Source organism: Marmota flaviventris, chromosome 2 (assembly GCF_047511675.1).
Source record: "Marmota flaviventris isolate mMarFla1 chromosome 2, mMarFla1.hap1, whole genome shotgun sequence".
Lineage (NCBI taxonomy): Eukaryota > Metazoa > Chordata > Mammalia > Rodentia > Sciuridae > Marmota > Marmota flaviventris.
The window spans coordinates 58,844,304-58,870,673 of record NC_092499.1 but is presented as its reverse complement, the minus strand read 5'-3'; the positions used below and the strand labels follow the sequence as shown (position 1 = coordinate 58,870,673).

Here is a 26,370-nt window from a genome sequence, read left to right as displayed (position 1 = left end):
TTCCAAGATCAGGGTCAGTGATTGGCCTCAGGGTCAGTGGTCAGTCACACCCCCACATGGACAGGCTCTTGCACCTGGAGAGGGTGGGGATAGCTCCGACACAGTTTGGCCAGAATGCCTCACACCCAATCTGGGAGGTGCCCAATCACGTGCGAGAATGGCTTCCCACACAGCCTCTGCTGAGCAACTCTCTCTCTAATTGGACCTTAAATTTTTGATGTTTAGGAATTAATCTTTGGGTATTTTTTACATCCTCAAGCTACCTCTCTCTTTAAACCTCTTAGTCCATACAGTGGGGATATGACATGCTTCCTTATTTCAAATATTAGCAGTTACTATTCTCATTTCCCTTTTTGTTATCACTAAAGCCCTGTGGAGGGACAAGTCTGATCCCAATACTAAATCCTCATTTCACACCTAATACCAGTGTCTGAGTCCCACTACTTAAGAGCAACTGGCCCCTGCCCATCTCATACAAATGACCAGCATCTGGAATCCCCAGTGCAATGCTATGCTCCATGCCTTTCATTATCATCTGAAGCAGTCAATTCTATGTGATGTTGCTAAAACTTCTAAATTTGCATGTTGGAAGCTATTACTAAGTAATAGGAAATAAAATGAGGTAGGGATTTGGCTAGAGAAAATTGTTATCAGGACCAGCATAAATGGTGCACTACAAGTGTGGTTCCAGTTTGGGGCTTTTATCAAACTGTATAATAATCTGAGTTAACTTTTAAAAAATCTGGTCCTTTGGACAGAGATCAAGGAAGTACGGGGCTGGGGATATGGCTCAAGCGGTAGCGCGCTCGCCTGGCATGCGTGCAGCCCAGGTTCGATCCTCAGCACCACATACAAACAAAGATGTTGTGTCTGCCGAAAACTAAAAAATAAATATTAAAAAATTCTCTCTCTCTCTCTCTTTCTTTCTCTCTAAAAAAAAAAAAAAAAAAAAAAAAAAAGGAAGTGACACTTTGAAGCCTCTGAGGTATATCTAAGCCATAGAACAATGGAGCATACCTTAGCAGGCTCTGGAACTTCCAGAAGCAGATAGAACAAATGGACTAGGTCAGGGGTTCAGATATGTAGCTACCTCAGTGTGGGATATAGCCCTAGCAAGCTGCACTTTTGCCCAGGTATCTGTGACCAATTTAGAGCAAATGCAAGGAAGTGTGGAACAACAACTTAGTGTGTAGCATCCAAGAGTTTACCTATATACCACTAAATATTTTCACATTCTTGTTTGCTTTTGCAAAATGCCCAGGCAATAGTGTATATGGGAGTCTGTGTGATTTAACTGGCTGGCAGGGAAATTGGAAATAAATGAAAATAACATACAAGGTTTAACATTTGTGTTGTGTAAAGAGGCCAGATTGAAAAGAAAAGACAGATTTGTCACTGATAGTCTGAATTTGCCCTCAGCTGTATCTCCAGAGTGACTAGTTTTTCCTGTTTCTTTCCTTTTACCTTGGGTGGATCTTCTGACCTGGTTCCATGATCTTGCCTTTCACCTACTACTTAGCTTGAAACATCACACTCATACTGCAGAATAGAGATAGAAATATTAAGTGAAATGGTAGTCAATAAGAGTAGAATGGTTGATTAGGTAATTCAAGCTGTGAGATGTCCTTAATTTTTGTGACCTGTCATCACAAATGATAATGTCCATTTCTGCACCTATGAGAGAGGATGCTCTTGAATGGACCCTGGAAGTAACACAATTTGGGCTTCTTTACGGTGCTATGCCCCATGTAAAATCCATATTCAGTGTGAAAATCCAAGAAACTGGTGACCTCTGAAGTTATTTATGTACTACTTCTGCAGGAAATTGCTCTGATGGGGCCACATAAAATATGCTGTGTCTGATATCTTAACAGTCTCTGGAGCTCTGAAGGCAAGGAGCACTCTTTTTCTCTAAGGTAAACCATCTCTGCTTTTCTTAAGGCTTAGCTCAGGGTCTCCACCTGGAGGCCTTACACAGCCAGTGCTAGGTGTGGCTACATACATCATATCTGTTTGGTCAATGAAATCTAAAACAAAGTTGAATTTCAAGAAAAAATACCTTGGGTTTATTGAACTTCCAGTTATTTCTATCAGTAATATGCACAGTATTTTCATAGGAACAAAAACATTAAATGTAGTACAGTTTTTCTTCTGTTATATAAAGGTTGCATGTAAAATCTTCCTCACCTATGCCCAGGACTTTATTTATAGTACTTATAATGTTAATAGAAGTAATGGTGTATGTGTTGACCAAACATCCTGGTCAATAGAATGTGTGCTTCTAAAGGGAATTATGTTTATAAATCCATAAATGTGCAATATGTAGGGTAAAACCTGGATCAGAGTAGATGCACCTGGCTGTTTCTTCAAGTTTTATTTCAACAAAAATTGAAAAAAAATTGCAAAATGACCAGTTTCCTTAATGTTTTTCCCAAGATTCAAATATTTCACTCAGGAATTGTTGAGGGATCTATGGCAAATGGTTCTTCCCTGTGCAGAAATATACACTCTATGGAAATGAAAGTCTCTATGCTCCTGAAGCTAATGTCCTAATGTTGAAGGTTAAGAAGAGTAATCTACCATATGACCCAGCTATCCTACTCCTTGGTGTTTATTCTAAAAAACTAAAATCAGTATACTATCGTGATATAGGTACATCAATGTACATAGCAGCACAATCCATACTAGCCAACTTATAAAACCAGCCCCAGGTGCCCATCACCAGATGAATGAATAAAGAAAATATGGTATATACACACAATGACTGGAACTGGAGAACAGCATGTTAAGTGAAATAAGCCAGATTCAGAAAATCAAGGGTTGAATATTTGCTCTCATATGTGGAAGCTAGAGAAAAAAAAAAAAAGCAGGGGGTGGGGAATCCCAGAAAATTTTAAGAAAGTTCAGTGGAGTAGAGGAAAGGGATTGAGAGGGAAGGAAAATGGAGAATTGAGGGTTGGGAAAATGCAGGAACTGTGAAATGAAATTGAACAAATTATGCTAGGTATATACCACAAAGAATTTCACCTCTATTTGTATCTCTAAAGCACTGATTAAAAAAAAAAAGAGCTGTAAATAATTAGAAGGAAGACCAGTAGAGTAAAGGAAGGGGCACAGAGGAAGGAGGAAGGGAGGAGAAGAGAAAGTACTAAAGACTGAAATTGAACAAATTATAGTTCATGCATGTATAATTAAGTAAAAATGAATCCCGATGTTGGGTATAACTATAATACACTAATTAAAACATTTAAAACGAGAAATTTACATTAGGTATACTTACTTTGGGTTCCTTTGTTAAAATTATACACTGGTTTTTGGGGGATGATAAAATATTCCAACCTAGAGTATTGAAAACACTCAAAAGAATCTATGATTTCATAACTAAGAGTTGAAAAGGACAGTACAAATATAGAGGTAAAGTACCGAGCTCCCATCTGAGAGAGTAGTTGCAGTTAAGTGGCTCATGAAGCTGCTGTGCTGCAGTGTGCAGGAATGATCTACTTATAAAAGGCAGAATCATAAGACAAATTTTCCCTACAGGTGACCACTAAGCCAGCTTCAGTCATTTCCCTTCAGAAATGCCTCACATTGAATTTTGCTTCTAGAGATACTTCATGCCATCTAGTGAAAGTGGAATCTCATAAATAAGGGGTCCTCAAAGCTGTGAGAGGCATCCTTTGGGACCCTTTCAAATTTCTTGGTTGCTCACATCTTGTAAACCCAGAAGGTAAGCACAAGCTCATACCTTATAAAAATAATATGCACAATTCACTTAAGCGAAAAAAGGAACCTGGGTGGAAACAGGAGGGGCATTCATTGTCTAGTGCTTGGGGTCCCTTCCCTCCAGCAGAAGCAGAGCATGAAGAGAGGGATCTGCAGTGTGCTATAGCAATCTGTTATGGGGACCGAGAAATGAATACTGTGTTCAGATTTTTCATAGTAATTACTTTTGTAACACATGTATAAATGCACGTTTTAAACTTTGTCAGTCACTGCCCTTCTCTGAACAGTGAAGAATTATATTCAACAAAGTGAATTGCATAAACACTAATTATTTTGATTAAAGAAACAAATTACAGCCCCTCCAATGTTCCTAGATTTTCCCTATTGTTTTTTAGTGAAGGAGTTTTAGACCTGTTCTAATGTAAATTAAAGATGCTTTGAATTTTGTAATCCTTTTTTAACCATGAATTTTTTAAGCTCCTCAAGTTAGCTCTGCTTCAATGAAAGCCCTTTCTTTCACAAAAGGGAAAATATTTTCCAAGCAGTTAACTTTAAGAGACAGTACATATAAAATAAACTAATCTCTGAACTCTTAGTGTCCCAACCCCCACCACGAGCCTTCATCCGTTGTCACATCCATAAAAAACACATTAAAAAAAAAAAAAAGAAATGAGGAATAAACGATGCCACTTCCAAGTGCTGTGGCCTGTTCTGCCCTCTAGCCAAGCAGAACCGATACTAGAAGACCTTGGGCTGCGGGGAGGGGATAGCGTGTCATGTAATTACCGGGAGTCTAAGGTGGTAGCTGGCCCTTCGGTGTGCAAACGCAAACAGCAGCATCAGAAATAAATAACAGGCACTCGCCCCCACGGAGCTCCGCGAGAGCCAGGGAAGGGCCTCGGCGGAGTGGGCTGGAGGCCGGACGCCGCTGGCCTCGCAGAGCCGCCCGGCGCTGTCCATACAGATGAGCTCCTCCGCTGATACAAGAAAGCAGAGCGAAGGAGGAGCGGAGGAGGCGCGGAGGAAGGCGGCAGAGCCGCGCACCCAGCTTTGACGTCGCCGGGCTGCGGCTACCAGCTCGCGCTCTCAGCACGTAGCGCACAACGTGACCACACACAGCCTTCCTCCCCGGCAGCCCGTCCGCCAGCGCTGTTCGCCGCTTCGCCCTCCGCCTCCTCCCTCCTTTCGCCTCCGCGGCGCGCACCCCCGCGCAAACCCAGGGATTCCGGCCATCGTCGGCCCCGGGCGCTCGCCGCCCAGCCCGGCACCTCTGCCGCAGCTACCGCCCGAGCGGCGGCCACGCAGCCTGGTGCCCTCCGCAGGCGGCCGCTCCCGCGTTCACCTCTGGATGCCAGCACTACATTAGCCCAGGCGGGGAACCCCTTCTGCGGCTCCCTCCTCTAAACTCCCGCTTGTCCCGACCGCCCCCACCCCCTCCACCTGACGGGGGCGGCGCGGAAGCGAAGAGGACGCGCGCAGTGCCGGTGGGCACGCGTAGACGTGTGTGCGGATCGGTTCTGTGCTTGACATTCTCGCTCTCCTGCAAGTGGCATTGCCTGGACTCTGCTTTCGGCTCCTGGAATTGGTGCGGCCGGCCAGAGCACCCTTTTCGCTGGCGGGGCGCTAAAGGCTATCTTGGAGAACAGTGGCGGTGGCGGTAGCGGCTGAGGCTGGTGCCTGGTGGAGCTCCAGACGCACACTCCGCTCCCTGTTGGACCCCTCTTCTCTCCCCTCCTCCCTTTCCCTCCTCCCCACCCCCGTTTCCCTAGCCCTACTCCTCTTCTTCCTCCTCCTCTTCCTCCTCTCCCGGTTCGGCAATGCAAGTCTGTATCGTGTAACAGGATTGGCGTTGCAATGGCAACTGATGGAATGGGGGAAGGCAAGACATCAGGGCTGGGGGCTCCGGACTGCAGGCGGGCGGGCCGCTGCCGCCGCTTGACGCTCCTCTGGGGACCTTCGCGAGTTACTTTGTAAAGGAGAACCCAGGCGAGATAGCCCTGCTTGGTGCCCGGGGTCAGAGGCCACTTCCTGCTCCTCAGCTGTCCAAGCCAGGCTCCACCGCGCGGTACCCCGGGCCCCCTGCCCGCGCCTGCCGCCAACCCAGCGCTCCGCCGCTGCCGGCGCTGCGGAGACTGGAGCCCGCTTCCCTGAAGAACACTTCGCCTCGCGGCTCCCCTTCCCATCACCGCCCCCTGCTCCTCCCCGGCGTCTGCGATTTTCTCAGGCGCCCGGTGTGAGTGCGGCGTGCGTGTGTGTCAGGGTATTGTGTTTGTGTGTGTGTGTGTGTGTGTGTGTGTGTATGAGTGTGGGGTGTGCTGGGCTCCTGCGCTCCGCTCGCGGCCGCCGCCTGGGAAGGACGGACGGACCGCGCTGCTTCCTTCGGCGAGCGGTTCCCGGGCACCTCGGCTCGGCCCGGACGCGAGTGGAGCGCTCCTGGCTGCCCGCCGGCCTCCGGAAGGTCCCACTGCATCCCCCCTGGGCTGGATATGTTCATGTTCACGTGAAGATGGATTTAGTGTACGGTCTCGTGTGGCTGCTGACAGTCCTCCTGGAGGGGATCTCTGGCCAAGGAGTGTACGGTGAGTGGAATCGCGACGCTATCGTGACCTTGTGATTCTTAGGCAAGATAGGCTGGTAAGCTAAAATGCACGACTCGCGCCGTTCCAGGGCCCCTCCCGGCGTGGCATTTGATTTACACTTCATCACGTTATTGGGAGCGATAAGGAGGCAGCGAGCGCGCTGCGGATTGGGCTGCCGGCGGCTCCCCCGGCGCCTGGACTCGGGGCTCAGAGTTGGGTCGAGCCGGCAACATCGCACTTCAGCGTCTGAGTATCTTTGCACTTAATTTATCCCCGCGGGGGACATGAGCTCTAGCAGTCTTCTATTTAATAATGCTTTGGCTCCTTGCGTGCCGCGGTGTCGTTGCCGCGGTTTCCCCCGAAGGGAAGCTTCGAATGTGACCCCCGTAAGTCTCCCCACCCCTCTCCGCCCCCCACCCCCGCCCGCCTCCTCCTTCTCTCCACCTTTTTCTTTTTCTGTGAATGCCTACATGACTTGATTTTCCGGCTCAGGAAGTGGGGTGACAGTTGAGTTGCGTTCTGCACCAGCCGTTGCCATGAGCACTGACTTGGGGAGGGGAAATAGCAGGCAAGATTCTCAGTGCCAGACACAATTAAGGGACATGTTTGTGTGAATGGATGAGCAAATGCATGAATGAACGGACGACCAAGTCCGCGCGTCTCCGCTCCAGGGCAGGACATCAGCTCGCTGTAACCAGAACACTATCTCAGCTCTTCCCCAGAAAACCCAGATCTGGAAGGGTTAGGACATAACAAGCGTGAGCTTGTTAATTGGAAGGTTTTGAAGTCCTCAGAAGCAAATTCAGGTTCCTTTGCCTGTCAGCAGTTGGCACTCTTGGCTTTCGGCATTGAAAACATACACGCACACACACACACACACACGCACACACTCACTCACACACACAGGCTAGTAATGGGCTAAAATGTAAGTCCTCTCCTGGGACAAGCAGGCGGTGCCCCAGAGAAAAAGAACTTTTATGTCTTCAAGTTATGGTATGAGGTTAAGGTTAAGGGGCAGCCTATGGAGGATAGCAGGCTAAGACTCGCCCACAGCTCCCGACCCTGCTTCAATACCCATGGAATGTGTGCTGGAAATGAAGCCCACATTGTCTTTGGTTTCACTCTGGGGTTTAGATTCCAGCAGTGCAGGGCTAGGTCAATAACTGCATCAGGGCCAAAAGGCACGAGTATTTGCGGAAGTGTCAGAGTTTTCCCCGCAGACCCTAGAACTGACTGCGGAATGGTCATGGGTGCCAGTGGACCTTGAGTCCTCAAACTCTCTGATAACGTGTAGTGCAGAGTGGGCGGATGTTTGAGGAGGAATGCGGGTGAGCATTCCTGTGCCTTATGTCCTGGGCTGAACAGTGCTGGGGAGTGGAAAGGGGTGGTCTGCTGCATGAGAGCTCGGGTCCCTCCTGTGCTCCATCTCCTACTCCTCTTTCCTGCCTTCTTCCTAGGTTTTCTGCCACCTCTAGGCATCTTAGTTTTGGCGCCCCTCCCCCACCTTCCCAAATGAAAGGACTTGCCTGGCAGCAGCGGCGGTTGTAGCGGCGGTAATGGTGGTGGGTGTGTGTGTTTTGTGGTACTTGAGTGCGGGAGCAAGACGCTCAGTCTCCTCAAAGATTGACTGGAGGCAGGCGGTGGGACTTGAAGAGAGGAGAAATTCATTTAGTGCTCTTGTGACTCTGCTGGACTCTTGTCCTCTGAACAGCTGTAAGAGGCTGGTATTCTTGGGATGAGGATTGTTGGTGATAAAGCCTTCTCAAAGGGCTATTCCTTGGTCTTGGGAAGTCTGAATCCCTCTCATCCATGTCCAGGTTTGCATTTCTCTCCCACTGGTTCAGATCATCCTAGCTAAAAGGAGTTTGTTTTGCTTTTAAAATTCTCTCTCTTTCTCCCTCCCTCCCTCCCTCCCTCCCTCCCTCCCTCCCTCTCTCTTTCTCTCTGTGTGTGTGTGTGTGTGTGTGTGTGTGTATGTAGGGGGTTAACAAGAAGTGATAAAAATTGGGAAGGAGTGGAATGCTGCAAGGGTGGCTGCAACTGCAAGGATTAGAAGGGAATGGTACCATTTTCCTGTCACTTTTGGTTAGATTGTTTGTCTTGATAAATCTCCTTTTGGGCAGTGGGAACTCATAAGGTCCAGTAGTGGACATAAATTGAAATCAATTTTATTAACATACTCTTGAGCCTGTGTCACTTAACACTAAAGGAGAAGGTAGTTCCACAACTGAACTGGTGATTATGATTAAGGTGGTGGTCTTTGTTTTAATATTGATGTGGTTATTAGTCACATAACTAGGAATAGAATTGGCTTTGTGAAAAAAAAAATATTAATCACCTTCCCTGGCCATCATAAATGTTACAGTTATTCGGAGGGCTAAAAATTCATTTATATATTTCTTTTCAAATTTGTTTTACATATCACAGTTGTTAGATTCTTAAACTGTGGCCTGGAATCTTCAGCATCAGCATTATCTTGGAGCTTGTTAGAAGTACTAATTCAAGGACCTCTTCTAGACTTTTTACATCAGAAACTCAGAGTGTGCTACTGAGCAATGCCAGTTGATCACCTGTGGTGATGATCAAGATGCACTCTAAAGTCTGGAAACCCCTGACATGGACTTAAACTTTCATTGCCCTGATGTTGTAAATCATGACCTTTCTTAACCCAGAGTAGTTTTATTTCTTTATTTATGGGAGAATTTATAGGGAGAGAGCAGTTTGCTTTTATTTAGTTAAAAAAGATCAATTGTAAAAAACACAGATTTAAGATTTAGTTTTAGGTTAGAAAACGTTTTTGAACATCTTATATGAAGATCTTCAAAAATGATTAATTTTAAAATAAAGCAATTTTAAACAGAAACTTCAAATACCTGTATAGTAAATTTGCTAGTATAAAAGTTTTATCCTTTATTTGCCCATATTTGTCATATGGAAAACTTATACTATATTACAAAACATTATTTCTTAACAGTATTTTAGGTAGTTTCAAAAGGACATAAAAAGTACTTTCTAGGTAACTCAGGCAATTCCTTACTCTTTTACTTCTGGCTGACTAACTCCGAACATGAAATTCACATTTTAGTAAATTGAAAATATTTTTATAAACATGTGGATTATATTGTCAATATAATCTTCCTGTTGTGCTCAATCAGCTTAGGAATTATGAGCAGCACTTAAGTGTAAAAGTTTCTGTTATAGCAAGGAATTTATTTTCATTTTTCTTGGATATTGTTTAGCAATTTAACCATATGATGGCTTATATTTATATATGGTGTAGCAGTTGGGTAAAAGAGATTATCCTTTAACTGCCTATCCAACAATAATTCTGATGTCATACTTTTTGAAAATTGGATTTGTTCTGTATATTCCTTACATATTTCATTTCAGATGTGATATTGCAGTAATAATAATTATTTGAAAACATTTCTGAGAGATTGCAAAAATATCTTCATAATAGAGCAACATAAAAAATCATATTTTTTTAAATTATTTTTCCTGGTACTGGAGATTAAACCCCACAACGTTTAATCACTAAGCTACATCTCTAATCTTTTTATTTTATCATTATTTTCAGATAGGGCCCTGCTAATTTACCAAGGATGGCCTTGAACTTGTGATCCTTCTGCCTCAGCCTTGTGAGTTACTAGGATTTCAGGCCTGCACCACTGTACCTGGCTAAGTTCATGTTAAGCAATAGATTCTACTTCCTTGAATTTTAAAAAAGTTACTTACATTAAGAATTTTCCAAAAATACTCTTATAACTTTCAAGTATTTCTTGGAATTTCTTTTGGTTTAAACACAATTGAAAACCAAAAGTCATAAAACAAGCATTTCTGGCCTTATTAATTTGCTGCACTCACATTGCATTTTATTTATGATAACAAATTAGACATAGCATCAAGGATAAGAATACAAACTCCAGTTTATATTCTTAGTGATCTGAAGTATTTTACTGATATCAAAATTTTCCTTCATTATTTGTTAGTAAATTGTTTGGACTGCTAAATTGTGTTTTCTAGAGGTAATATTAATAATAACTTAAAATTAAGAATCATACTTCCTGTAAACTGTTCAGTTGGCTTCCCCCAAAAAAGGAAAAATTCCACTGATCCGTACTGTATTTTCATTTCTGGTCATTGTGTTCTTAATGTCCAAGGCTGTTACTAAAACCTTCTGATTACAGTAGCAAAGAAAAATCCTCACTACAAATGAAAAACAAAATAAAACTCCAAGTCTGGATAGTTTTTGTGGGAAATAAACCAAACAATTACTTGATATCCTGAAATAGTTAATATGCTGTTCAAAATTGCTTCCAATATATATATTAGAAGGAACACATAGAGAAATTTTATCAAACACGTGTTTGACGCATTAGCAATCTGTATTATTTCCAATAACATCAATACATCTCCCAGAATTTAAGCATGACACCCTACTCAGTAGCTGGACAGAAAGGCTTGGTGGAATTGAACACAAGGAGATAAGTGAGATCGGAAGGATCTCAAAGAAATTTCAGACTGTGGGTAGGTTGGATTTGTTTGACAGATTGTCTTTTTGGCAGGATAAGGTTACTATCAAAGGTCAGCAGGCCATCATGGCCAGTCTCAGGATTTTGCCATCAATACAGCAAAGTCATCTCTAGATCCATTGCTAGGATTTTGTCCAGTTTGGGTTTGCAAAGCCTTGAGACAGGATACTGCTTTTAAATGAATCATCTTTAGGGCATGAGCCCAAAGAGGAGGAGGAGATGACTTCAGTAAACACTGCTAACAACAATGTGAAGCTTTGTTATACAAATAAGCTCTGACCTCTCTTCCCACACCTCACTGTTCCTACACCCAAACAGACAGGGTTATATTGCACCCTCCTTGGCCACTTGAGCTGCCCACTGAATTTTGTTATTATTTTTTTATCCATTCAATCTGGTTCTTGCTGGTTATACATATTTTCACATGCAAAATGGGCAGATTATTTTATTTCGTGTTACTGGCTCATGTCCTAAATTTCCCTGGGGAAGCCCCTAAATTTGATAATAAGTACTTTAGACTGAGCAGGTTATATGTCAAGGCCAAAGAATCATTTAAAGTGAATAAGGCAGTGATGGTGCCAGGGTTCTGACAATTAGTCAGAGGTAAAGGTTTAGAGATTAAATAATTTTGATGAATAGATACTACAGAAGAAATTCTACAGAGGCATTTTTCATTTTCTTACTTTCTTTGATTAATTATATTGTCTCTGAATCTGATTCTTCATATTTGCACTGTGTCATTATAATGATTTTTGTTTTATAATTTCTGGACCACCTTACACATTTCTCGAGAGGCAGGGTACCAACAAAATTTTCTGAAAGAGGGTGCTTTGTATTCTTTACAAACATGTGTTGTTTTAATGTGATTTGGGTAGAGCCCATGAGGAAGCAACTGTAGCATGTGTCTCATGGGTTCAGTTTATGTCTTACTAAGACCATGCTAGGAACTGTGGTCTAGGATTGCTTTCCAGGTATACAGGTGATTCATCACTCATATTTTCTGGTTTTGTCTTGGAGGTTTGCGAAGAGACTTCCAGAAGTTGAGTTTAAGGCTTGTGACCCATAAAGGCAACTGCAATGAGCCAGGTATGCTAGCCTCAATATGGAATTGAACTTTAGAGCTTGTGGTCTTTGGCAGGTAAAGTGTGCTATTTGCTTCAGGTTAAATTGGGGAAGATCTTCTTTACTCTCCTTGTTGGGTATTTTGCAAGGATATGCAAAGTATTATATTGAATGTATTTCAAGTATGAATAGGTGAGCATTTTTAGTTTCATTATAATTGCTATTAACTGAATAGTCCCACAGAATGAAATTTCATTTCTTTGCTTCAGTGACTGTCAATGTAAATATATTAGAGAAGGCTGAATAAATGATTGCATTCATAGAGAACCGTGTCCTATTTTTATTTTCAAATCCAATTAATAAACTTTTGACCCTGCCAAATCATAAAGTTATGAGAAGAGACTTTAAAATATCATTAAATTATCCCACTAATTTAAGATACAATGGTTTTACCATTATGCCAGGCAGTTGGAGGTCTTATGCTGTATGTGAAATATCTTTTTTGTAGAGTTCAGGCATATTCATTGGATTTTTTTCAAATTACTGAAAGCTCTCATGTTCTATTGTTGGGGTACTCATTTATTTTCTGGTTTATACCAGTACAGATCTATTTTCTTTCCTTATTATCCTACCCTTCACCAGTCTCATGCAAGATCTTTTTTATATCTGCTACTGTTCCAAGACACTATGTCATTTCTAATCTTATATTTTAAAATACTATTTCCCTTCCTGTTGATGTCACCGATTGAATTGAGTAAAAAAGATGATTTCCATTTCATCATTTGAATCATATATTCTCCAGAAGTTTATAATCACAGAAGAAAATTTTAACTATTAGGTACCTACCTTTTGACTACCACACATTTCCTGTAAGTTTATTATTGAACACATCTTATGGTAGGATGAAAGATATTAGAAATTTTATCTTGTAACTTATTGTCTTTGACTTTTAGTATGCTACCTCTACAACTTTGCACAACAATGGGGGCGGGGCTGGGGTTGTAGCTCAGTGGCCAAGTGCTTGCCTAGCACATGTGAAACTTTGGCACTGGTTTCCATCCTTTGACCAAATAAAAATAAATAAAGTCATGCTGTCCATCTACAACTACAAAAAAAGAAAAAATAAAGATTAAGGGATGTCAGTTTGTTTTTGGCCAAGTCTATATATTAAGGAGTTGTGTTGTTGCTAGATAGTATGTCACATACTTGACCATATCTGTAAGCAGTATACTTTTTGTCTTACTTTGTTGTAATGAGAATAGAGGAAAATCAGATAATTGAGAGATATCATGGAAAGGTAAACACATCTGCCTCAAGAGAAAGGGTTGGTTCACAGCTAGTGTCCCGGAGTCCTACTGGTCATAAGGCAACTGAGATCTAAAAGAAGCAAGTGGAAGAAAAATGCATCTGCCCTTTAAGCAATGGCAAAGCAGCAAAATCATATTTTATTTTCTGATGTAACTAGAACTTTGCTCAAGTGCATCAGAGTAAGAAAGAAAAATGCCTGTTGTCTGGCTGAAGGACATCTTCAGGGAGATTTTTCTGGTCTTCCGAAGGGAAAGATGAAGGTATGTGGAGCTCTTAAGTAGAACTTGTGGTTACTGTGACCAGATAATTTTTCCTGATGATTAATTGTATGATTTGGGAACGTGGCACAGATTAAACATTAGGGCCTTCTGGTTTTTGCTTCTGACTGTACCTGTAGTCCATACCGCTCCTCCTGTGGCCTTCTCACTATAAGGCTACAATGAATATCCTAAGAAGGATAGAAAATACTTGAGGATGACATACTGCTCTCCAGATATTGTTACCAGAGGGGATTTTACACAAATTAAATGTTAAAGTCGGGTAATTGAAAATCAACAAATTATTACATAGCTGCTTTGTATGATTCATGTAGCTATGCAGTAAGGACTATAAACTCGAAGACGTTACAAGTTGATTAAGGAGATAAAATCAAGTGGAAACAAATAAAATAGGGCTCTGTAGGAAATACAAATGTTCGGGCCTAAGTAAGAGAGGGCAATTACAGTTGCTATTAGAGATAGAGATAGATAGAGGAAGCTTGAAATAGCTGGCAGATATGTGATTCTTTGATACTTGGGAACTTGCTCCCATATTTATGTCCACCTATATTCTGAGTTGGTGTGTATCCAACAGGAAGCCAACTGACCTGTTCTTTAGCAGAGAGGATAGTGTCTCAATCTGTGAGATACTGAACCCGCCCCAAATCCATATGGATTTGGGAAACTTGAAACTGCATGGAGGCTCCTTTTGGAGTTAAAGTAGAAAACTTTCCAAAGCTTTAGAGTGCTAAGAAGAAGTGCTGCTTAGAAGCAGCAAAGCATGTGTCCAGAATGACTTAAAACATCATGTTGTGCTTTGCAAAGGCACAGCCACTAAGATGAATGCATTGCCCCCTTGAAAAGACAGGTATATGCTTTCATTGTGGTTTTTTATTCCCCTGCCTGTGCAGCTGGAAACAGTCGGGTAAGTTAGGCTTTCTTCTTGTTCAGCAGCTACTTTACTGTGTTTTCCCAGGCAAAACCTTAATCCGTGTACCCCAGTTTCTAAATCTAGTAAACTTTTAGAATAGTGGGCTGTTGTAAAGAGGAAATGTAAGAAATAGCAAAAGTTTTAAAAGTGTGTCTGCATTTTTATACCTGAGATTGAGGAGGAAGAGCTTGGAGAGGTCCTCTTTTCTTAAAAAGTTATGCTCAGATGCTCCAGAAAGGGAAACGCACAGTGGAATTGCCATTTTAGTTTTTAGAACAGAATAAAGGACTACGGAGTAACAAAAAGCATGAACAATTTTCTCCGGAAATAATATCCAGTGTGTCGGTCTTGCAGAAAATGACTCAGGAGGTGTGTTTTTAAACACTGTATAAAGCATTAGTAGGTGCATGAAACTTGTCTCTGGAATTGTATTTTGTATGCACATGTAGTTGACATTGCTCCTGAAGGAGCTAGCTGCCAGCTGCTCAAATGATCCAAGGATTTCTTCTGCCCCTTAATAGTGCGGGTCAGCAGGAAGCTGGTATTCTCCCTCATTTGAGAGCTCCAAAGAACATTATTGTAACGCAAGATTATGGTCATGGGTAAATTTATGCTTATGTAAGTATACATGTGTGTTGAAATATATGTATAAATATATGTATATCAAGAAGCAACAATATTCTTTATATCCTCTATCCTGAGACTAATTGAAAAGTAGAAGTATATAAAAACAAGTCATTTGGATGAGAAAAAAGGGAATATATTTGTAAGAATACTTAGTTGTACTTTACAAATAAAAGCAGATAATAAGGAAAAATAATTAAATGAGATCATCATAAATTTATTGTGTAATGTCGTTTTTTTGATCTTACAGTGAAAAAATTACTGTTTCCCACCTACTCATTTAAAAATCTTTTTAAGCTAAGAATTAATTGAAAATGCTGGGTCCTCATTCAGTGTTAAACTGTGACATCCATATACATAAGAAAGCATTATATATATGCTGCATTTTTAATAATCTTTGGAAAACACTTTCTACTTTTTGAGGATGAAAGAGTTCATTTCTATAATTCATGTTCATATTCATAAAATGTCAGGATATTAGCTGTATATTGGTTGTGCTTGTCGATCAGGTATATCTTTAATCAAACCAAGTGATCTTACTCAGGACTGTGAGCAGATGAAAGATTAATTGAGAAGAATTTCTCCATTTTATGGAATGAACAAAGTTGATTTTGTTTAAACAGGTAACCTTGAGCATACAATAGACCCTATAACATGTCCAGATAGAACACCCATGTAGTTTGGGTGTTCCTTGTCAGTCTTAACCTCAGCACCTCAGAATTTATGAAGCTATTATCAAGAACCAATAGAGTTAATATTTTTATTCTGTTTCTGTATTTGTTCTTTGCTTTTTATGACTTACTCTAGACCATTATTGTGATTCTGCCTTATCTTTGTAGTTATTTTTCTTTTGGTTCATGTTTCACATTGATCTGGTCCACCTGCCTCCTTTCCTTGTATCAAAGCTGCTATATTTATTTTAAAGTTTTTCATCTGAGTCCATAATTAATCAAAGCTCAATCTTTGGTTAATCATGGATTCATCTAAAAATGTTTTGATGAAATGGCATCTCTTCTCCATTATGACCTATTCCTATGGGGTTGTCAGTTATATAATGATATCACCATTGTGAAAACAAGGGTCTGGGAACCTCCCAGTCTGTCCCTAAGACAAGAATGATTCCCAGTGGGCTGCGACCTGAAATAATCTGCCTTGTTGCTCAGAGGCTGCTCATTCTGATTATTTCCTGTGCCTCGCTGGCACATCCCTCCATTTGCAGCAGCTGGCTTTGACAGTAGCCGTCTTCCCGCTCACTGTGATTTTGCTGTTAAACTCTAATATCATTATATTTTGTTGGTTAATATTTTGAAAAATTTGTCTGTCATCATTGAAATTCACTTGTTAATGTCCTTGTCCTCTGAGCATACTATGACAAGAAGTACTTTGAAACCTTTATGTTTAACCATGTCTCCAGTTTCAAAGAAGGGCTAAAGAAGATACACAGACACACAGGCAATCTATAAATATGTATTTGCATATAGAGTGTATGTATATTTACTGTAGAATGTATTCATAAATATAAATGGCTTAACTATGTAAGTATATACGTATGAATATGTATGTATTCATAGAATGGGTCTCATGGAGTGATAGCTGAACTTTATTTAGGTTCAACTCAAGGAACTGGGAGGATTTCCTGCTTCACTTGCAAAGCCGACCCTGATTTAATGTTGGCAGCAGGGTATGTAAGCCCTCACCTGACCTTCATTTTTTAAAAATATCTTTTATGATACACTCATGTTTGTATTGTTCATGAGTTTAAAATATTGCTGTTAGAAACTCATATTCCTTGTCTTTCCTTCTTTATTTGAAGGAGAACTCTTTCTTAGCTGCATAACAGCAATCCATGTGGAGTTATTTTTTGACCTGCACTGTAGTGATATATACATTGAAGCCCATCATCCTTGTATACTGAGAACACTATTCCTGCTGTTGTATTAGTCATGCCTTTTCCATGGTCTTTCTCTTTTTCAAGTGAGTTTTTAGTGCATCAAGTGTATCTGTGTTTCACACATGGTTACAAAAACATAGCCACAAACCAAATTAAAGTGAATTTTATGGAGATCATTTTTTTTTTACTGAAAACTAATGTACCATAGGATATAGTGTATTTTAATAAAATAATTGCCATTTAGCAAGTCACTACTGTATGCCACAGCTGTTAGGAGTATTTTATACTTTATGCCATAATCTCATCTTTGAATGAGAGAGATTCAAAATCTGAAACTCAGAAAGTTTAAATAGCTACCCTACAGGTGCTGGTAGCTAATTTAGAATCAAATCTGACATGCATATTCAAATAATTATTTATATACCTTATATGTATTATTTAAATTATATTAAGATATGAGTTACTTATACTTATTATGATTAAAATATACAAATTAGCAAGCTCCAATTGTGCTGTGTACAAAACTTATCTCAACAGCATATATTTGAAATACAATTTGGATGATAAACTTTACCTTTTTGCCCAAGAAATATATATATATATATATATATATATATATATATATATATATATATATATATCTAATTATATAGCTAATGTCAGCACTTTTCATACCTAGAGTTTTCTTTCTTGGAATAGAAAGATATGATTCATATATATATATATATATATATATATATATATATATAGAGAGAGAGAGAGAGAGAGAGAGAGAATATTAAAATGCCCATACTGAGGATTCTTTCTGGTATAATGTATTTTTGGACTGATAGATATTTTAAGCTTATTCATAATTAGTAACCCATAAAAATGAAGAAATGGTTCTACTATGTATTTTGCAGAAATGGTTATATTCCTCCATGTAAAATATCAAGCATGTGCTTATAAAAAATAACCACTGTCAGGTGTACTGCTTTATGTCCCCCAGGCTGATTAACAATCACTGGCCTTGGAAAGATTGATAGTTAAATGTCATATTTGGCCTGATTTTTGCCTTGAGCTCCCTCTGGGTATTGCTTGAGCATTTTTCGCACAGAGTTAATTGAGGAGACTATATCAGCGCATTTCTTTTCTTGAAAATCTTGTTGTGTTCAAGAGGACAGTTGATTGCAAGCTCGGCCCTTCTCTTAGCCAGCGAGTGAGTTCCTCAAACCTCAAAGCTTACAAATTAGTGCAGTTTAGTGATTTGTTTTAGGCAGTTAGCGACAGGATCTGCTACTATAAAAGTCATTTTTCCTATGCTTTTTGAATGCAGTTATTGTGTCATATAGTATAACCCTGTACCATTCCAGCTATTGTGTGATTGATACAGAAACTGCTTCGATAGGAAACCATTTCAAGAGAGAACAGGAAAGGTATTATATTCAGCTGTAGTGCCATGCATTTCTAAGCAGCTGATGTTTTCTTTAACTGATAACCAACCCCCAAATTTTCAGAGGCAATTGACTCTTTAGAACTTTAACTCTTAATTCAGTCTAGCTGCAAGTGCCCTGAAATTCATTATACATTCACATTTCACAATTGGGAATTCATTAATTCTGTAGTGTAACTATCTTGATATTGTATTTTAAAGGCAGATCTTCTTATTTTAAAAACATGGAGTAGCATTGCTTTTGTGAATTCCTTCTCTAAACAGTGACTTCTTAATACCTGAGCCAAATACTTAAAGCTAGTGGGATATGACTTTTTGCACATTGAAACTGTGATAATATTGTCTAGTGGTGTGACCCCCATGTCTTTTGTAAGCAAATATTACAAATTAAACTGCAAACATTTGTGAAGGAATAAAGTAAGATGAGTTAAATACAGGTTCAGAAGTGTTTAACAGATTTTATGTTTCTACTTTTTCACACTTTTAATTCTATGTTTGGAAGTACTTACCAAATATAGTACACCCCCTTTTTATGTCTTGCTCCATTTTCAATTTTTTTTTGTTTTATTATACCTTATATTTATGCTGTATTTGGGGTTAAGGAGAGTAATGACTTTATCACTGAGGTATAAAATGATATACCTATGACTTAATTGTATCTATATTTTATGATTTATATAACTATTTTTATTAATAGTAATTTAATTGAATGTTTATAAACATGGAACCGATATTCTTAAATAAAATAGAAGTTGAAATATACATCTGAAAATGCCATTTATATATATTTGGTTTTGACAAAAGTGAAGATTCTAGATAGTCTTAATTTTTTTTCTGTATTTGATCAAAAAATATTTTCTGGTGGCTTAACTATTGACTACTCCTCATTCATATTACATAGCTCTCTTCTTTCCAGTAATTACTATGACACTGTAGTGATTTTCATGTTATTAATGAAAGACTCAGACTTTCTTCTGATAAGAAGTTATCGATAAAGCAAATGATGAAACTAGTAAGACAGACTTCCAACATACTCTTGTGCTCTGGCCTGGGAGACTGGACTTGAAGTTGCATGACAGGTACACATGTGTTGGCCGGGCCATTAGTCTTAGCCCAGAGAAATAAACAGAATGGCAAGAATTGATTTATATTTATCACAGGGAGATGATAGAAGGCTCCCAGCTCATGAGAATTAGTTGGATAGATCATAGTAGGATGCAAAGTCTGTGTGTCATAGGTTGGCTTCTTCAGAGAAGGTGTACATGCAGGTGGGTACTCTCAAAAACCAAAATGCTTTTGAAGTATAGAGAGAGCCCAGGATGAGTGAAGGCAAAGGTGAACTGAGCAAATGACAACAAAATCCTAACCTGAGTGAATGGGGTACTATGAAGCTAAGATGGATTGGCAGACATGTCCCAAATAGAGAAAAATGTTTCTTTTCCTCCCTTTTGTACCAATCACTATACACAGGCTGCTCTGGGGAGGCACAGTATTTCTGAGTAAGACAAATACCTTTGGTTGAAGGCAGGTTCTGGGAGGAACTGCATGTAAGCAGTTTTCAGGTAACATTCAGGTAACATTGGAGAATGAATGTGTTCTGAATGATGCATCTCATCTTCTAAATTTCACCCTTTAACTGCTCACATTTTCTTGCTTATATGTGTTTATCTCATCTGAAAATTGATTAGCTAGAAGAAGGCTTCTTTTCTTAGCCTTAGAAGAGTTTGTGGGGAGAAATTCAGCACCTGCTGTTGTACCTGGTCTCAGAACTGTGACTGATGTCCCTCACTCCTCACCCCTTTTCTAGTAGCCTTTCTAGATCCTCCTTATTCTCAGCTAGTGACTCTGATGGATGAGATGGAGTCCTTGATGGAGTGACTCGGAAGGGGTCTTCTCAAGCCACAGCTAGCTGATGCCTTTGTCTATTTTTTTTTTTTTTTGGTCAGAATTGGGAAAGGGAGCACTAGTCAATATGATTGTGGGTCATCTGGGCAGCATATATCTTCTCCCTGATCCCATTGTATAACATGGGTCCTGACTTGTACAAAACATCAGGAATGATTATCCCTGCCTGAAAGGGAACACTTTTCTTTCCCTGCTGTCTTTTGTAAAAGGAGCCCAAACTGAACAAGTGATCTTGCAGGAACTGTTCTCACTCTGGGAATCAAGACATATTGGCCATATAGAGCCTAAAATTCTAGGGCCAGAAAGTACAGATACTCTCTCTGACTTAATGTGAGGTAACTAAAGGCCATGTCTACTTCCAACTCTTAACTATTAGACCTGTGTCTTTACCTATTGGGGACACAGCTCTACAAAATGGTTGCTAATTAGGGCTGTACCATATCATAGAGTTGTAGTGTCCAGTCCACTTGAGGTATCAACTCCAAGATACTGTATCAGCTGCTCCTTCCAAAAACTTCTATCATTCTGTCAGGCCAGCAGCTTTTGAGTAGAATGTGATATTATAAAACCAGTAGACTCTATGATCACATATCAATTGCTGCATCTTCTTTTCTCTTTCGATCCCTTTGTATAATGTTTTGGTGGATTATGTTTTCAAAAGCGCCTGATTTGAAATTTTTACTGAGGCCTTATAGACAGGTAAGGTAAACCAATACCCAGAATGTGTTTCAGTTCCAACCAAGATGAATTTATATTTCAGGTATAAACAGAGTCCAGTGTACTCAGTTGCCACCAAGTGGCTGACTAGTCTCCTTTAGAAATGGTATGTATCCAGGGTCCCTGTGGGTAGCAGGTTGTAAATTTACCAGCAGCATTGGCTAGGTCAACCTTGATGAATGGGAGCCTTGCCATTCAGTGTAGGCACAATGTCCATACTTTCCAATGTGGTTTCTTCCTTACTGTAACCAGTGAACCAGCATTAGAATGGTTAGTGGCAAGCTGATTAACGTCAACTGGTCACGTCATTCTGTATGCTTAGTTATTTATGGCTTCAGTCTCATGGTCTTACTCTGAAACAATCCATTCCAAGTTAGTGGTATAAAGGATCTCTGTGGTATATTCATGGATTCTGTGGGCCAAGAGTTCATATCTGGGATGATCAGAATGGCTTACCTTGCTTCATAATTTCTAGGTTCACACCTGGGAATACTTAAAGTTGGATGGTGACTTCATATCAGGAGACTGGAGTCATTTAGCATTCTTAACCACTTACATGTGTGGTGTTTAAGATGCTGGCTGATGCCTGGAATGTCCACTGAGTTGGAAGGTGAAACACGTGCATATGATCTCTCCAATGGGCCTTCCCATGGTTTGGGTTTCCTCAAGGTATTATGGCAGGATCCTAAGATCCTGTGACTTAAGAGGTTGGAAGCATTTTCTTGGGATTGTGCTTTGGAAGTCATGTGTATCAACTCTATTGTACTCTTTTTTTTTGAAGCAAAGGTCCACCCAAGTTAAAAAGAAAGGTATATAGATCCCATTGCTTTATGGAAATAGTTTCAAGTTCACATTTAAAGAGCACTTGTGGACTCTGAAAAATTGTTTCAGCCTTTCTTAGAAAGTATCATCTGCCACATGCCACTTTCATAGTAGATACTCTCTGGGGGCAGTAACATGTTATATAAGCCCTATCCACTTTGTGCTTATTCTCTAAGAGGTCTATTTCTTGGCTTCTTCCCCTGAGTTATTGTTGCTGGTTTTCTGCTGTTTCTCTTTTCAGGCCTCCAAATGAACAACCAACCAAGCTGTCCACTGCTTTATATATGAGGCATTATATATTCTTACCTCAGCCTCTTCTTACACACAATATGTGATCCCGGCAATTCTGATCTTTGGGTGGGTTTTCCCTTCATTGCTGTCTTTGAAGGCACCCTTTCATGGACTGCAGCGGAGGTACAGTACTTTTTTTCATTTATTCATGCAACACAACCCATCTGTGAATCTAGTTAGAACTTAGTGCTTATAAGTCATGAGTATGGGCTGAGGGATATGAGTAGGTGCCACAGGGTCAATGCAGTGTCTGGACCATCTCTGCATATGGTTTATCTACATATTCTCTTTTTACTTGTATTCCATCTCAAATATACTGCCTTCATCTAATAATGGACTGATATAGGACCTGCCTGATCTTATGAATTAGCCAACATAATCTGGCTCATAATGAATATTTTTGGCAACATGGTCTCTTAATAGCCTATTTGCAGGCATGTTGCCTGGACAAGGGCTCAATAGAATGCCATAAACTGCTTTTCAAATGATTTGTAATTCTCTATTGCAAAAGGCTTGCAAATGATAAAAAAAAAGAACCTTCAGAGTTTATGCTGTGATATTCCTACTGGTTCTTCTCATGAACACGAGATGCTATCTTGTCCCACCAGATAGTTCTAGTATCATGGAGTTTGTGGGGTCATAGGATCCAAGCTGCTGGGTTTCTGTAGTGGAACCTGTGTACTTCCTATAAAGAATTTTGCTGCTGTAGGCCTTATCTCTATCCAGCATCCTTCTGTGGCACAGGGTAAATAGGTTAGAGAAGTACTCCCAGGATGGGGTATGTCCTCTCCAGAATCCAAAGAGGCCTGCTAAGGAGTGTGCTTCCTTCTTATTGATGGGTAATGTGAGATATAATAGTGCGTCTTTTCCTTTGGATGCATTGTCTTCCCATGACTCAGGCCTCAGACCTAAAATATTCACTGATGAGGATTTATTTTATGTCCTGTGAGCCCTTGTGTCTTACTAGTGCTTCCAAAGTGCTTGCCCCTTTTTGCTTGTCTGGTCCCCTTTTGGATGTCCTTGAAAAAATGGAATGTAATGTTCTTTATAATATCCAGTATGTTTAGTTTCCAGACTGCCAGGCTATTTTGTGACAGAGAACAACAACAAAAAGTGATCAAAAGCTTGGTTAGGAGGGTAGATGTGTATTGCTGCCTGTCCCAAGTGAATGGAAACTGCTTCTGACTCCCCTTCTTGATGGAGATGACAAGATTGCTTTTACTAGTTCAGTTGACCTGAAGTTGTATTAATCTGCTCTAGCACATACACCACAACCTGCTAAACACCCACAGTTGGGGCTCCATGGTTTCAACCCAGCTACTGACATAGTTAGTTCAACTTCCGGTATCCATCTGTCTGTTGTATCCATAAGACTGGTGAAAAATTGGAGGTAATAGTGGGACTACATCTGTCTCATTTAGGTCTTTAAGGGTGTTATAATATCTTCCATTACTCTCTGAATTCAGTATTGTCTCTGAATTGTGGTCTTGTCTTAAACTGCTAAGTCCCATTATCACAGATATGGGACACCTTTAAAAACTTAAACTGAACAACAGATACACCACTTATGGTAACCTTTGCAATAAATGTTGTGTTTTAAAAGAAAAGTAATAGGTGCTAATTAGAGCATTTGAATATATATGTATAAAATTCTGATTATATATATTATATATTATATCTGATTAGAGCATTTGAATATATATATATATATATATATATATATATATATATATATATATATATATATATATAATTCTTTTATATATGTGGAAATAAATGTGAAGGGTAAAAAAGCTCTAAATTATGGTATACAACATATTTTAATGAATCTGTGTTGGTTTCCTTTAAATATTCATAGAATCAAAAACTTGAGACTTAATGAGTTCAGATGAGACTGTAGATAATTTAGAGAGTCCCTCACCCTGGCTGCCACTTCAACTGTGTACCTTCTTATGATAATTGTGCCCACATTGTATCTGTTAGTTTAGAATCTAAAATGACCTCTATTATTTAGGGATCCTGTCATTCCCACTGCTGTCAGGGAATCCAGACCTGCATTGACATCTCCTGCTGTGATTCCTGACCTCGGCAATATGGAGATCCCTGTTACTGATGCCGATGTAGTCAGCTGGTAATTTTTAAAAATTGGGTTTAGGGAATATATATACTCAAACATTCCCACTTCTCTTAATCTTTAAAAATGTTCTTAGTCCTCTATGATAATAGTGCATTCTTTGGTCTGATTAAACCCAATTTTTTACGGAGCCTCATGGTAAAGAACAATATTGACTGACTCCCCATCCCATGTAGCCATTTGCTTTTGTAAAATTTTAAAATGCTCCATTGTCACGCCCTGTATTTCTGTATCTTGCCAATAATATGTTTGTTTTCCAAAGTGGTTGTCATGCACTGAATTATGTCTTCCCATCAAGGTAAAACCTCCATATGATTCGTTTTGGATGTGGAGCCTTTAAGGAAGTAATCAAGGTTAAATTAGGGTGTAAGTGTCTTCCTCTAATTCAGTGGGATTGGTGTCTTTATCAGGAGAGGAGAGACACCAGGATGGTATGCACAGAGAGAAAAGTCCAAGGATGCACACAGGGAGAAGACAGCCAATTGGACATTGAAGTGAGAGGCCTTTGGAGAAACCAATCCTGCTAGCACCTTGATCTTGGACTTCCAATCTTCAGAATTGTGAGGAAATAAATTTCTGTTATTCAAGCCACCTACTCTGTGGTATTTTATTATGGCAACAAAACAAAATAGATGAATACTTCACAGACTAATACTAGAATCAGTAATAGAGTGACTATAATAACACAAATCCACCCCCCTTTCTAGGAACAAAATGTTTTCTGTTTCTCAATCCGCTTGTCTCCTACATGCCATGATATTTCTGTCATCTGTTTCAACTAGTAAGAGGTGTAATTTATAACCAAATCTGACCATTCTATCCTAGTAATGTTATTTCATCATTTTATTTTGATGTGGGAGATACGGGATTTAAGAACTCCTCACTAGGGTGTTCTTAAATCCCATATCTCCCACATCAAAATAAAACCTTAGGTATCCAATTTTTTGTCCCTTCCCATCTTTTTTTTTTTTTTTTTTTTGATATTGGGGATTGAACTCAGGGACACTCAACCACTAAGCCACACCCCCAGCCTTATTTCATATTTTACTTAAAGACAGGATCTCACTGAGTTGCTTAGTGCCTCACTGTTGCTGAGGCTCGCTTTGAACTCCAGATCCTCCTGCCTCAGTCTCCTGTGCTGCTGGAGTTACAAGTGTGTGTCACCACATACAGCTGTCCCTTCCTATCTTAATTCAGCATTGTCAAAGTCCATCACCTACCTCCTCCTCCTGCTCCTATTGGTTCTAATTGGCTAACTCCATCTCTTCTTATTGTCTTCTTCCTGGGTAATCAGAGCACCATTGCGGATACATCAGATTGTAATTGTATCCTGTTTATTAGTTTGGCTATCAGTACAAGAATTGGGGCTAGATTCTAAGGATGAAATGTGTTATTTTGCTGGGCAGAAGTTTTTGCATCAATGAGCTCTTCGTTACTCAACTTTCTGTTTATTCTCTGTCAATCTAGCATCCTCAGAATCTGCCCAGAGCAATTCTACTGATTGTGTTTGGGCATGTTGGACAGGTCCTGAGGCCTCTTTAGACCACTGTCCCTTTGCCCCCTTTGCAAGTTCAGCACTTCCCCAGTGGGTTATGACTTTCCCCTAGTTATTGATCTCTTAGCCAGGAGAGGAGGTGGTAACAGATCCTGTGTGGGGCTTATGTCCTCTTGCAGGGAAGAGTCATCTACCTTGTCTTCAAGCAAGGGCAAAGAAGGTAGCATGAGTCTCTAACAGGGGAGAGGCTTTCTTGGGCAAATAGTCTAGGGAACCTTGATGATCAAGACTTTTGGATGATCAAGATCTCTACAGCTTCTAAAGTTAGGCTATTACTTTGATGTAGCTGACTTTGCAGGTGAGTTTAACTGTATAGAAAGCTCTTGCTCTTTTAATTAAGTTCTGTATCTGATCCTATGGATATTTTTAACTCTGTTTTTTGGAGAGATGAGATTCTTTTCATTTATTAAGAAGGAGGCTCTTTGTCATGTAATACCTTGAATTACTGATTGTATTACTTTTCTATTGCTCTTGTAATAGATTACCACAAATATTGTGGTTTGAAGCAATACTAGTTCTCTTACGGATCTGCAGGAAGGAATTCTTATGTGGGGTCTTACTGGACTAAAATCCATGAGTCAGCAGGGCGGTCTGTTTTTTGGAGGCT

The 26,370-nt window shown here is 39.9% G+C and overlaps 1 protein-coding gene across 1 annotated transcript in view; it reads left to right on the top strand.

The window, feature by feature from the left end:
• The first annotated feature begins 6,022 nt into the window (after window positions 1-6,022).
• The window catches only part of Mdga2 (MAM domain containing glycosylphosphatidylinositol anchor 2), a 759,648-nt gene continuing 739,300 nt past the window's right edge, over window positions 6,023-26,370 (top strand). Inside the window, exon 1 of the mRNA XM_027929596.2 lies at window positions 6,023-6,302. Coding sequence (XP_027785397.1) covers window positions 6,023-6,302 — 280 coding nt within the window. The remainder of the gene's footprint in view (window positions 6,303-26,370) is intronic.